The following is a 12,632-nucleotide window of genomic DNA, read 5'->3' as shown; positions in this document are numbered from 1 at the left end:
CACAGAGCCTGGTCTCAGCTCCACGTCGTTGGTGGAGTTCATCAGAAACCCCCCTCACCGTGGAGTTTAGTCTGCTACTTTTGACCAGGCTCTGGGTAAAAGTAGTGCACTAAATAGGGAATAGGGTACCAGTTGGGACGCAGACCCAGAAGTCATGATGTATTCCAGATGATAAGGTTGATTGGTGTCCTCTTGGTACGACTAGTCCAGACTTGTCCGACTGCCTACTATATGTTACGGATGTTGATTGGTGTCCTCTTGGTACGACTAGTCCTGACTTGTCCGACTGCCTACTATATGTTACGGATGTTGATTGGTGTCCTCTTGGTACGACTAGTCCAGACTTGTCCGACTGCCTACTATATGTTACGGATGTTGACTGGTGTCCTCTTGGTACGACTAGTCCAGACTTGTCCGACTGCCTACTATATGTTACGGATGTTGACTGGTGTCCTCTTGGTACGACTAGTCCAGACTTGTCCGACTGCCTAATATATGTTACGGATGTTGACTGGTGTCCTTGGTACGACTAGTCCAGACTTGTCCGACTGCCTACTATATGTTACGGATGTTGATTGGTGTCCTCTTGGTACGACTAGTCCAGACTTGTCCGACTGCCTACTATATGTTACGGATGTTGATTGGTGTCCTCTTGGTACGATTAGTCCAGACTTGTCCGACTGCCTACTATATGTTACGGATGTTGACTGGTGTCCTTGGTACGACTAGTCCAGACTTGTCCGACTGCCTACTATATGTTACGGATGTTGATTGGTGTCCTCTTGGTACGACTAGTCCAGACTTGTCCGACTGCCTACTATATGTTACGGATGTTGATTGGTGTCCTCTTGGTACGACTAGTCCAGACTTGTCCGACTGCCTACTATATGTTACGGATGTTGATTGGTGTCCTCTTGGTACGACTAGTCCAGACTTGTCCGACTGCCTACTATATGTTACGGATGTTGATTGGTGTCCTCTTGGTACGACTAGTCCAGACTTGTCCGACTGCCTACTATATGTTACGGATGTTGATTGGTGTCCTCTTGGTTGGTCCAGACTTGTCCGACTGCCTACTATATGTTACGGATGTTGATTGGTGTCCTCTTGGTACTAGTCCAGACTTGTCCGACTGCCTACTATATGTTACGGATGTTGATTGGTGTCCTCTTGGTACGACTAGTCCAGACTTGTCCGACTGCCTACTATATGTTACGGATGTTGATTGGTGTCCTCTTGGTACGACTAGTCCAGACTTGTCCGACTGCCTACTATATGTTACGGATGTTGATTGGTGTCCTCTTGGTACGACTAGTCCAGACTTGTCCGACTGCCTACTATATGTTACGGATGTTGATTGGTGTCCTCTTGGTACGACTAGTCCAGACTTGTCCGACTGCCTACTATATGTTACGGATGTTGACTGGTGTCCTCTTGGTACGACTAGTCCAGACTTGTCCGACTGCCTACTATATGTTACGGATGTTGATTGGTGTCCTCTTGGTACGACTAGTCCAGACTTGTCCGACTGCCTACTATATGTTACGGATGTTGATTGGTGTCCTCTTGGTACGACTAGTCCAGACTTGTCCGACTGCCTACTATATGTTACGGATGTTGATTGGTGTCCTCTTGGTACGACTAGTCCAGACTTGTCCGACTGCCTACTATATGTTACGGATGTTGATTGGTGTCCTCTTGGTACGACTAGTCCAGACTTGTCCGACTGCCTACTATATGTTACGGATGTTGATTGGTGTCCTCTTGGTCGGACTAGTCCAGACTTGTCAGACTGCCTACTATATGTTACGGATGTTGATTGGTGTCCTCTTGGTACGACTAGTCCAGACTTGTCCGCCTGCCTACTATGATATGTTACGGATGTTGATTGGTGTCCTCTTGGTACGACTAGTCCAGGCTTGTCCGCATGCCTACTATATGTTACGGATGTTGATTGGTGTCCTCTTGGTACGACTAGTCCAGACTTGTCCGACTGCCTACTATATGTTACGGATGTTGACTGGTGACCTCTTGGTACGACTAGTCCAGACTTGTCCGACTGCCTACTATATGTTACGGATGTTGACTGGTGACCTCTTGGTTACGATGTTAGTCCAGACTTGTCCGACTGCCTACTATATGTTACGGATGTTGACTGGTGACCTCTTGGTACGACTAGTCCAGACTTGTCCGACTGCCTACTATATGTTACGGATGTTGACTGGTGACCTCTTGGTACGACTAGTCCAGACTTGTCCGACTGCCTACTATATGTTACTGTTGATTGGTGTCCTCTTGGTACTTGTCCGACTGCCTACTATATGTTACGGATGTTGATTGGTGTCCTCTTGGTAGACTAGTCCAGACTTGTCCGACTGCCTACTATATGTTACGGATGTTGATTGGTGTCCTCTTGGTACGACTAGTCCAGACTTGTCCGACTGCCTACTATATGTTACGGATGTTGATTGGTGTCCTCTTGGTACGACTAGTCCAGACTTGTCCGACTGCCTACTATATGTTACGGATGTTGACTGGTGTCCTCTTGGTACGACTAGTCCAGACTTGTCCGACTGCCTACTATATGTTACGGATGTTGACTGGTGTCCTCTTGGTACGACTAGTCCAGACTTGTCCGACTGCCTACTATATGTTACGGATGTTGATTGGTGTCCTTTTGTGTGTCATCCCCAGGAGGCTGTAGAGAAGCAGATCGCTGGTCACCGTGAGACCCATCAGAAACAGATCAGCAGTCTGAGAGATGAGCTGGACAAGAAGGCGCACCACATCACTGAACTGCAGGAGTAAGAGACTAAACACACCCCCATGTACACATTGTCCACTGTTTACTGTGATTATGTCCCACTTGGGAGGCAACTACAATGTCTCCTGTCTCCAGGGCTAGGGTGTTACACCGGGGCCAAGCTTCCTGCCATTCAGGACCTCTATACCAGGCGGTGTCAGAGGAAGGCCCTAAAAATGGTCAAAGACTCCGGCCACCCAAATCATAGACTGTTCTCCAAAAGGCTTCTTGACAGCTTCTAACCCCAAGCCACCACAAATGGCTACCTTGACTATTTGTATTGACCCCCTTTTTAAACTGCTGCTACTCACTGTTTATTATCTATGTATTGTCATATTACCCCTGCCTACATGGACATATGACGTCAATTACCTCCACTAACCTGTACATCCGCACATTGACTCGGTACCGGTACCCCCTGTATATAGACTCGTTATTCTTATTTTATTGTGTAACTTTTTAAACTTTAGTTTATTTACCAAATATTTCTTACTCTGCATTGTTGGTAAGGGCTTCTAAGTAAGCATTTCACATGAAGGTTGTACACCTGTTGTTTTCGGCGCATGTGACAAATATATGATTTGATTTGTTCCAGTCTCAACCAGGAGATCATGCTGGAACAGGAGCGTCTCAGGGTGGAACACGATAAACTCAAGTCTACCGACCAGGAGAAGAGCCGCAAACTTCACGAGCTAACGTACGATACAGAATATGTGATCGCTGTGGCATATACACACTGATGTTGCTCCCGAGTGCCCACATGACATGCTCATTATAGAAGCTATCACTTCTGTTCAGCTTAGATTAGCACTATACTTGTCCAGTGTTACTGCGGTCAAGCTGTGGCTAACGCGTCCGTGTGTTGTGCTGTGCAGGGTGATGCAGGACAGGAGAGAGCAGGCCAGACAGGACCTGAAGGGACTGGAGGAGACTGTGGTGAGTAGACTACAGATAACAACAGCTCTTCGGTTTCCCCCTTAAAGGGCAGTTAAAAGGTACATTTGAATGAACCTTTATAGTCAAACTTCTTTCTTTTCATGAATCTTTATGCCTTTCTATGAATAATAATTGCAAAAAAAAGCAGGGTAATTTGGGTGAGTGTTTCCATTCCCCTTTAACCTAACACTTCCCCTACTCCGCCAGGCCAAGGAGCTCCAGACCCTGCACAACCTGAGGAAGCTGTTTGTCCAGGACCTGGCTACCCGAGTGAAGAAGAGTGCTGAGATGGACTCTGATGACACAGGAGGCAGCACAGCTCAGAAACAGAAGATCTCCTTTCTGGAGAACAACCTGGAGCAGCTTACCAAGGTTCACAAACAGGTATGTTCTCAGCTGTGAAACCAACAATTAGACCCAAACACACTGAAATCATACCAACTCTAGTGCTTTTGGAGATGGCTAATGTGTCAAACCTCTCTCTCCCTCTCAGCTGGTGCGTGATAATGCAGACCTGCGCTGTGAGCTTCCTAAACTGGAGAAGCGTCTGCGTGCTACGGCGGAGCGGGTCAAGGCCCTGGAGTCGGCGCTGAAGGAGGCCAAAGAGAACGCCGCACGCGACCGCAAACGCTACCAGCAAGAGGTGGACCGCATCAAAGAGGCCGTCAGGGCTAAGAACATGGCCAGGAGGGGCCACTCTGCTCAGATCGGTGAGGGAAGCTACACACTGCATGCTGTAATCCTGGTGGTTAATGTATGGTTGGATATCCAGTACATTAATGGATGCCATTCCTAAACTGAGTTCCTCTAGTATATATTTTTGTGTACTGCTTTTACATTGGCTGCCTTGTGTGTGACTTATGTTTTTATTGTTTTTGAGCTCATACAAAACACATTGCAATATATGTATTCCAATACCTACAAATGGCTTAATAAACGTGATCCTAGAACGTTGAACACAAACGTTATTCAGTACATAAATGCATGCCGTTCCTTAACTGTTGTGTTCCTCTGCCCCCCCTCCACAGCCAAACCCATTCGTCCTGGCCAGCCTCCAGTGGCGTCCCCCACCCACCCCAACATGAACCGCGGCGGAGGGGGTTTCTACCAGAACAGCCAGGCCGTGGCCATCAGGGGAGGAGGAGGCATGAAGCCAGACAAGAAGTGAGTGACTGACTACTGCCTCAATGGGAAAAATATACTGTAGAATATGATGAGAAACACAAGTTTGATCCATAACTCCCAACATGGGGATCATTTCGACTTCTCCCATATATCTAAAAGAGTTGATGCATTGTAGTAATGTGTTCAGGGCCTGTGTGGTTCAGTTGGTAGACCATGGTGCTTGCAATCAATGCCAGGATCGTGGGTTTGTGTCCCACCGCTGCCCCCCATACAAAAATGTATGCAAGCACTACTGCAAGTTGCGTTGGATAAAAGTGTATTTTATATGGCATATACACACAGTGGCCAGTTTATTAGGTACACCCATCTAGTACCAGGTCGGCCCCCCCCTCCAGAACAGCCTGAATTCTTTGGGGTGTTGAACCATTTCTGAATTGGTGTCAAGGGACCTAATGTGTGCCAGGAAAACATTCCCAACAATATTACACAACAACCACTACCAGCCTGTACCGTTGACACCAGGACACCACCACCACCAGCCTGTACCGTTGACACCAGGACACCACCGCCACCAGCCTGTACCGTTGACACCAGGACACCACCGCCACCAGCCTGTACCGTTGACACCAGGACACCACCGCCACCAGCCTGTACCGTTGACACCAGGACACCACCGCCACCAGCCTGTACCGTTGACACCAGGACACCACCACCACCAGCCTGTACCGTTGACACCAGGACACCACCACCACCAGCCTGTACCGTTGACACCAGGACACCACCACCATCAGCCTGTACCGTTGACACCAGGACACCACCGCCACCAGCCTGTACCGTTGACACCAGGACACCACCGCCACCAGCCTGTACCGTTGACACCAGGACACCACCGCCACCAGCCTGTACCGTTGACACCAGGACACCACCGCCACCAGCCTGTACCGTTGACACCAGGACACCACCGCCACCAGCCTGTACCGTTGACACCAGGACACCACCGCCACCAGCCTGTACCGTTGACACCAGGACACCACCGCCACCAGCCTGTACCGTTGACACCAGGACACCACCACCATCAGCCTGTACCGTTGACACCAGGACACCACCGCCACCAGCCTGTACCGTTGACACCAGGACACCACCGCCACCAGCCTGTACCGGACACCACCGCCACCAGCCTTGACACCAGGACACCACCGCCACCAGCCTGTACCGTTGACACCAGGACACCACCGCCACCAGCCTGTACCGGACACCACCGCCACCAGCCTGACACCAGGACACCACCGCCACCAGCCTGTACCGTTGACACCAGGACACCACCGCCACCAGCCTGTACCGTTGACACCAGGACACCACCGCCACCAGCCTGTACCGTTGACACCAGGCAGGATGGGGCCAAGGAGTCATGCTGCTTACACCAAATCCTGACCCTGCCGTCAGCATGACCCAACAGGAACTGGGATTCATTGGACCAGGCCATGTCTTTCCACTCCTCAGTTGTCCAGTGTTGGTGATGCCCACCGGAGCCGCTTCTTGTTGTTTTTAGCTGATAGGACTGGAACCCGGTGTGGTCGTCTGCTGCATTAGCCCATCCAACGAATGGTGCGTTCCCAGATGCCGTTCTGCACACCACTGTTGTACTGCGCAGTTATCTGCCTGTTTGTGGCCTGCCTGTTAGCTTGCTCGGTTCTTGCCGTTGTCCTTCGACCTCTCATCAACAAGCTGCTTTCGCCGAAAAGACTGCGGCTGACTGGATGTTTGTTTGTTACACCATTTTGGTTAAACCCCAGACACTGTGAAAAGCACAGGAGGCCGGACGTTTCTGAGATAATAAAACCGCGCCCCTGGCACCGACGATCTTACCACGCTCAAAGTAGCTCAGATCACATGTTTTGCTCATTTGAACATTCAATTGAACAGTAACTGAATGCCTGTCTTTCGTCTTTATATAGCAAGCCACAGCCACATAACTCACTGTTTGTAGGAGCAAACCATTCTTTTTAGAACGGGATGGTGTACCTAATAAACTGGCAACTGAGTGTATATATTATAGTGAATGCAGTGTAGTAATTCTGATGCCCCCCTCCATACCACATAGGTCAGATGGCTAGAGTAGAGGCCGGATCTGATACACAGGTGAGACTGACCGGTACCTCTATGGCCGGAGGAGGCAAAGACGATGCCCATAACACGCTTAGTATGAATGGGCCTGTTTGAGAGGCAGCTAACCACAGGGCTTGGGAGTTTTTAATGGGTCAATTTTCTCCTGTGATTGACCTGTGTTAACAGATTCTAAATAGTAGCGCTCTGAAGAACACTCCTGTGTGGTTGAATGGCCTTGACTTTTCTGGTGGCTAGCATGGACCCTCTGATATGAGTCATGTTTGGTTTTGCTAACCCCTGCTAATGTTTTCTAAAATCTTATTACCACATGTACATCTAACATGCCAGATTATTTCTCTCTTGGGAGATGCCAGTAACATTTTGTGTTGGTAGACGTCACCCATGTCTTGTAAGACTAACAGCCCCCCCTCTCTTTCTCTCCCTACCTTCCCTCTCTCTCTCTACTCCCTACCTTCTCTTTTCCTCTCTGACCAACTTCCCTCTTTTCCTCTCTTCCCCAACTTCCCTCTCTCTCTCTACCTCCTCTTTTCCTCTCTTCCCCAACTTCCCTCTTTTCCTCTCTTCCCCAACTTCCCTCTTTTCCTCTCTTCCCCAACTTCCCTCTTTTCCTTTCCTCCCCAACTTCCCTCTTTTCCTTTCCTCCCCAACTTTCCTCTATTCCTTTCCTCCCCAACTTTCCTCTATTCCTTTCCTCCCCAACTTTCCTCTATTCCTTTCCTCCCCAACTTTCCTCTATTCCTTTCCTCCCCAACTTTCCTCTATTCCTTTCCTCCCCAACTTTCCTCTATTCCTTTCCTCCCCAAATTTCCTCTATTCCTTTCCTCCCCAAATTTCCTCTATTCCTTTCCTCCCCAACTTTCCTCTATTCCTCTCTTCCCCAACTTCCCTCTTCCTCTCTTCCCCAACTTCCCTCTTTTCCTTTCCTCCCCAACTTCCCTCTTTTCCTTTCTTCCCCAACTTCCCTCTTTTCCTTTCCTCCCCAACTTTCCTCTATTCCTTTCCTCCCCAACTTTCCTCTATTCCGTTCCTCCCCAACTTCCCTCTATTCCGTTCCTCCCCAACTTCCCTCTATTCCGTTCCTCCCCAACTTCCCTCTATTCCGTTCCTCCCCAACTTTCCTCTCGATCTCTTCCTCTTCTCCTCTCACATTTGAAGCATTTGAAGATGGGAGGGGACATGACATCACAGAAGATGCAGATGGATATCACCCTGGCAACCTGTCATTCCATTACAGCCATTGGCTTCCTGCAGGCTATATATTAGAGAGAGGGAGGAGTTTTAATATAAATACATATTCCTGCCCTGTACAGATCCACCTACCTTCATGTTTCTTCTCTCCGGAACAAACAACAACAGCGAAATGAATTTAATATACAAAACAAAAAAAACAACAAGACGCCCATCAACTGCAGAGGGCAGTCTTTGCGCAATGAACTACATTTGACTTGAATGTGTAGCTTTGTTTTTCGTGGCACAGTTTGTCGTCATCTCTGATGTCTTAAGGTTTGGTCTGCACTGTGCCAATGTGAATGTACGCTAACCGGGATTTCAAAAGAGATGAGAAAATAAGAAAATGTGACTGAAACACAGTAAATATAAATGTTGATCCCTGATACCACAAACATTCGAAGGCTAATCTCTTGTACATTATTATTATTATAATGGTTGTACCACACTTCTTTCTATCAATAGATTTGACAAGCTTCTTGAAAGGTTTGAACCGAAATGGATGTCATTTTGAGCACTACTGTCCTGTTGTACATATGTAATATGGCACATGCTTCCTTAAGAGGTGTGATTCCAGTTCAGATTGATTTAATTACAGAGGCCATTGTTTTTACTGTAAGGAAGATAAAGTGCTGGCGCGGTGACTCCATTAAACGGATATGAGAAGGAAAGAGGAGTCTGATCAGGACAAGCTTTCATGCCTGCGTCCCAAATGTCTTTATTCTTCAAATGTTATTTATCTATCTGGCCATTGTTTTTACTGTAAGGAAGATAAAGTGCTGGCGCGGTGACTCCATTAAACGGATATGAGAAGGAAAGGGGAGTCTGATCAGGACAAGCTTTCATGCCTGCGTCCCAAATGTCTTTACTTCTTCAACGGGTTGGATGTTATGTATCTATCTGGCCATTGTTTTTACTGTAAGGAAGATAAAGTGCTGGCGCGGTGACTCCATTAAACGGATATGAGAAGGAAAGGGGAGTCTGATCAGGACAAGCTTTCATGCCTGCGTCCCAAATGTCTTTACTTCTTCAACGGGTTGGATGTTATGTATCTATCTGGCCATTGGCGCACATAGATGGCACACACACGCTGGTCCTCTCATCCACTCACCATTTTTGTCCTGACCTCCTCTGAACAAACCATTGGCTGGTGGTTGTTTTAACATTTTATTTGAAACTTAACTGTTTATAGTACTTTGATCAATAGGCTCCTTTCTGTGCCCCCACCCCCCACCACCAGTAATGTCAAGACGTGTGGAGTAAATGCATTTAGGGGGGGGGGCTCTGTTTAAATGGATATTGGGAATCGATATAAGGCAGGCTCTGACTTTTCCAAAATCCGCCCTCTTTTCATTAAGTCAGGTCAAGTGCACATGTAATATTATTGTGGATTGGTGTAGTTGTCTCACTGTTCTATAGCTTGACCAGCATATCTGATCTGTATTGGTTGGAATGTTGGATGGCAGTGTTTGATTGGCTCGCCCTTGCCACTGATCAGCCAGTTAGATGAGCAGGGGGCCTTTGGCTAGGAAGGGGATTGGTCGGGTTCAGTCTGCTGGTAAACTAGTCTGTGTCCGTAATGGCCCAGCCCTGTGGGCCCTGGTCAAGACGACATAGTGACTACGGTGCTGTTTCAGACTCTGCCTTTCCCAAAGCAGTGCATCTTGGGAAGTGGTTTATTAATGATCGAAGTTGTAATCAGGAGCCAAGGATTTTATACATTTGACACTTCTTGTCTTGCGTTTGTTGTTTTCTTCCCGAATCCCCTTCAATTATTTTTCCTGTGAGAGTAAAATGTCTCTCCAACCCTTGTTTTTAATGTCATTTTGTGTAAATTCTGAAGCATTTGCTGTTGCTGTGATTGTAGGCCAGCATGAAACAAAAACACTGACATCTTGTGAGTACAATATTATATACCAATGATATACTGTTAGGTGTGACCAGGGTTGAGTCTTTAATAGTCTGCAGCCACAGCAAGGTGTTGGGTTTTATGTTATGAACTTTTGTTGTTTTTGGAAGGATTTGACATAAAATTGACAGATAAGATGGCACTTAATGTAAAGTTTAAACCTTAAACAGGGTTAGAAAACACTCCAACCTATGGTAAACCATACTTTCTGCTATTAGAGGCTAGTTTGGGAGAGGTAGGTAGCCTATACCTTTGACAGGACAATGTGTGTCAAGTTTTCATCTTTGTAACCTTTAGAACAGTAAACACTTTGCAACGTGGTCTTCAAAGTGCATCGTACCCTTACCTGCCAGGGTTCCACTGTACTCCATCAAGTTAATGGATATGAAATGGGGAAGTACAGAAAAAGATCAACAACCATTTGTCCATGATGTTTTACCAAATTCATTTGTTTGCATTGATTCTAAAGAAAAGCGTAGCCACTTTATTACTGTGTAATAGTTACTTAAATTTCTAATTGACAGATAAGGATTCCATCAATGGAAAAAGGTACTGGTTCATTCCTAGGGCACCTCCCAAATGACACCCTATTCCTTATGTAGTGCACTACTTTTGACTGCATAGGGAATAGGGTGCCATTTGGGACGGAACCATAGCGACCTGGGGAAGAGGTTGAATGATATCACCATTTTGGATTGACTGCATGATGTAAATGTATGTGTGATTAAATAATTCTGAGAAAAACCTACCTGGTGTCAGTCTAATTCAGTGCTCGACTCATTCGGTCTCATTCAAACTTTCTTATGGAGTGCATGGCAAGTTCTAGGATGATATTTCTGGGTGGGCAGATAGAAATTTGTTGGCTATTTCTGAGGTAATAGGACTCAAGTGTTTAACATGACTCAAGCGTAGTAATTTGGGCTGGCAAACAATACCTTTTGGGAGGGCAATGCCCTGCACCCCCACTGGAGACGCCCCTGTGGAGGTGCTCTAGATTCTATTGTGTCTGATATTGAAAATGATCAAAGTAACCGGACGTTGCCAATTTTGCATTATACCATCTTTGTTATATTGTTCATACCACTGAGAATTCCAGTTGTAATGGGGTGTAACCTTGATAGATAGATACAGTGTCAAAATGTATTCTTGCATGTGAAAATGAAAAGAATCCGGCAATAAATATTGAGATCTGATTTACTGTGTGAACAGTACTGCATACAGCAGCTTTATGAGTGCTGTAGCCATACTTGACATTACTGCAGTGACCACCAACCTGGTTTCAGAGCATTTCATGTTATTCTGTACACCCATTTAGTATGATATTTTGTGTTTCGAACGGTATGTAATAATTTGTTGATGTCCATCACTCATTTTGTATTATATGTAAGGAATGTGCAAAGCTTACAATGTGTTACGAATTTTCCAAACGTACAATATGTTACGAATTCTAGCTAGGTGGCTAACGTTAGCTAGGCTATAGGTTAAGGTTAGCGTTACTGTTAGGGGAAGGGCGAGCTACAAGGTTTAGGGAAAGGGTTAGCTAACATGCTAAGTAGTTGCAAAGTAGCTAAAAAGTAGTAAGTAGTTAAAGTTGCTAATGATCTAAAATTGTAAAGTTGTCTGTTGCCAAAGTTAGTTACTTTAAGGAGCAGTTCTCTCTCTGTGTGTCTAACCCCAAGAAGTTCTGGAAAACGGTTAAAGACCTGGAGAATAAACCCTCCTCCTCACAGCTGTCCATGTCCCTTAAAGTTGATGGCTTGGTTGTTACTGACATGGACATGGCTGAGCTCTTTAATCACTACTTCATTAAGTCTGGACTCCTATTTGACTCAGCCATGCCTCCTTGCCTGTCCAACATTTCCTCATCTCCCACCCCTTCTAATGCGACCCGCCCTGATGCTTCTCCCTCTTTTCCCCCTGTCCCGCTACAAAGTTTCTCCCTGCAGGCAGTTATTGATTCTGAGGAGCTAAAGGAGCCCCTTTTAAACTTGAACCCTAAAAAACATCTGGGTCAGAAGGTTTACACCCTTTCTTCTTTAAGGTTGCTGTCCCTATCATCGCCAAGCCTTCCCATTGCTTGGAAGGCAGCCACAGTTCGTCCTTTTATTTAGAGAAGAGATCAAGCTGATCCTAACTGTTATAGGCCTATTTCTATTTTGCCCTGTTTATCAAAAGTCATGGAAAAACATGTCAATAATCAACTGACTGGCTTTCTTGATGTCTATAGTATTCTCTCTGGTATGCAATCTGGTTTCCGGCTCAGGTTATGAATGTGTCACTGCAACCTTATAGGTCTTCACTGATGTCACCATTGCCCTTGAGTCTAAGCAATATTGTGCTGGTATTTTTATTGACTTGGCCAAAGCTTTTGATACGGTCGACCACCCCATTCTTGTGGGCTGGCTAAGGAGTAATCAAATCAAATCAAATTTTATTTGTCACATACACATGGTTAGTAGATGTTAATGCGAGTCTAGCGAAATGCTTGTGCTTCTAGTTCCGACA

At 46.3% G+C, this 12,632-nt stretch overlaps 1 protein-coding gene across 2 annotated transcripts in view; it reads left to right on the top strand.

Annotated features, from left to right (window-relative positions):
- The window catches only part of LOC135559038 (kinesin-1 heavy chain-like), a 30,309-nt gene extending 21,376 nt beyond the window's left edge, over positions 1 to 8,933 (top strand). The window contains exons 18-25 of one of the 2 annotated variants that reach the window (XM_064993357.1): positions 2,695 to 2,804; positions 3,399 to 3,500; positions 3,679 to 3,739; positions 3,947 to 4,123; positions 4,233 to 4,449; positions 4,768 to 4,903; positions 6,966 to 7,003; positions 8,147 to 8,933. In XM_064993357.1, coding sequence (XP_064849429.1) covers positions 2,695 to 2,804; positions 3,399 to 3,500; positions 3,679 to 3,739; positions 3,947 to 4,123; positions 4,233 to 4,449; positions 4,768 to 4,903; positions 6,966 to 6,978 — 816 coding nt within the window. In that variant the 3' untranslated portion in view covers positions 6,979 to 7,003; positions 8,147 to 8,933. The remainder of the gene's footprint in view (positions 1 to 2,694; positions 2,805 to 3,398; positions 3,501 to 3,678; positions 3,740 to 3,946; positions 4,124 to 4,232; positions 4,450 to 4,767; positions 4,904 to 6,965; positions 7,004 to 8,146) is intronic. The other variant, XM_064993358.1, reaches the window with a different exon arrangement.
- The last annotated feature ends 3,699 nt before the right edge of the window (positions 8,934 to 12,632 follow it).

The sequence above is a fragment of the Oncorhynchus masou genome, chromosome 17 (assembly GCF_036934945.1).
Source record: "Oncorhynchus masou masou isolate Uvic2021 chromosome 17, UVic_Omas_1.1, whole genome shotgun sequence".
Lineage (NCBI taxonomy): Eukaryota > Metazoa > Chordata > Actinopteri > Salmoniformes > Salmonidae > Oncorhynchus > Oncorhynchus masou.
Note: the sequence above shows the minus strand (reverse complement) of the source record. Positions and strands in the feature narration are given on the sequence as shown.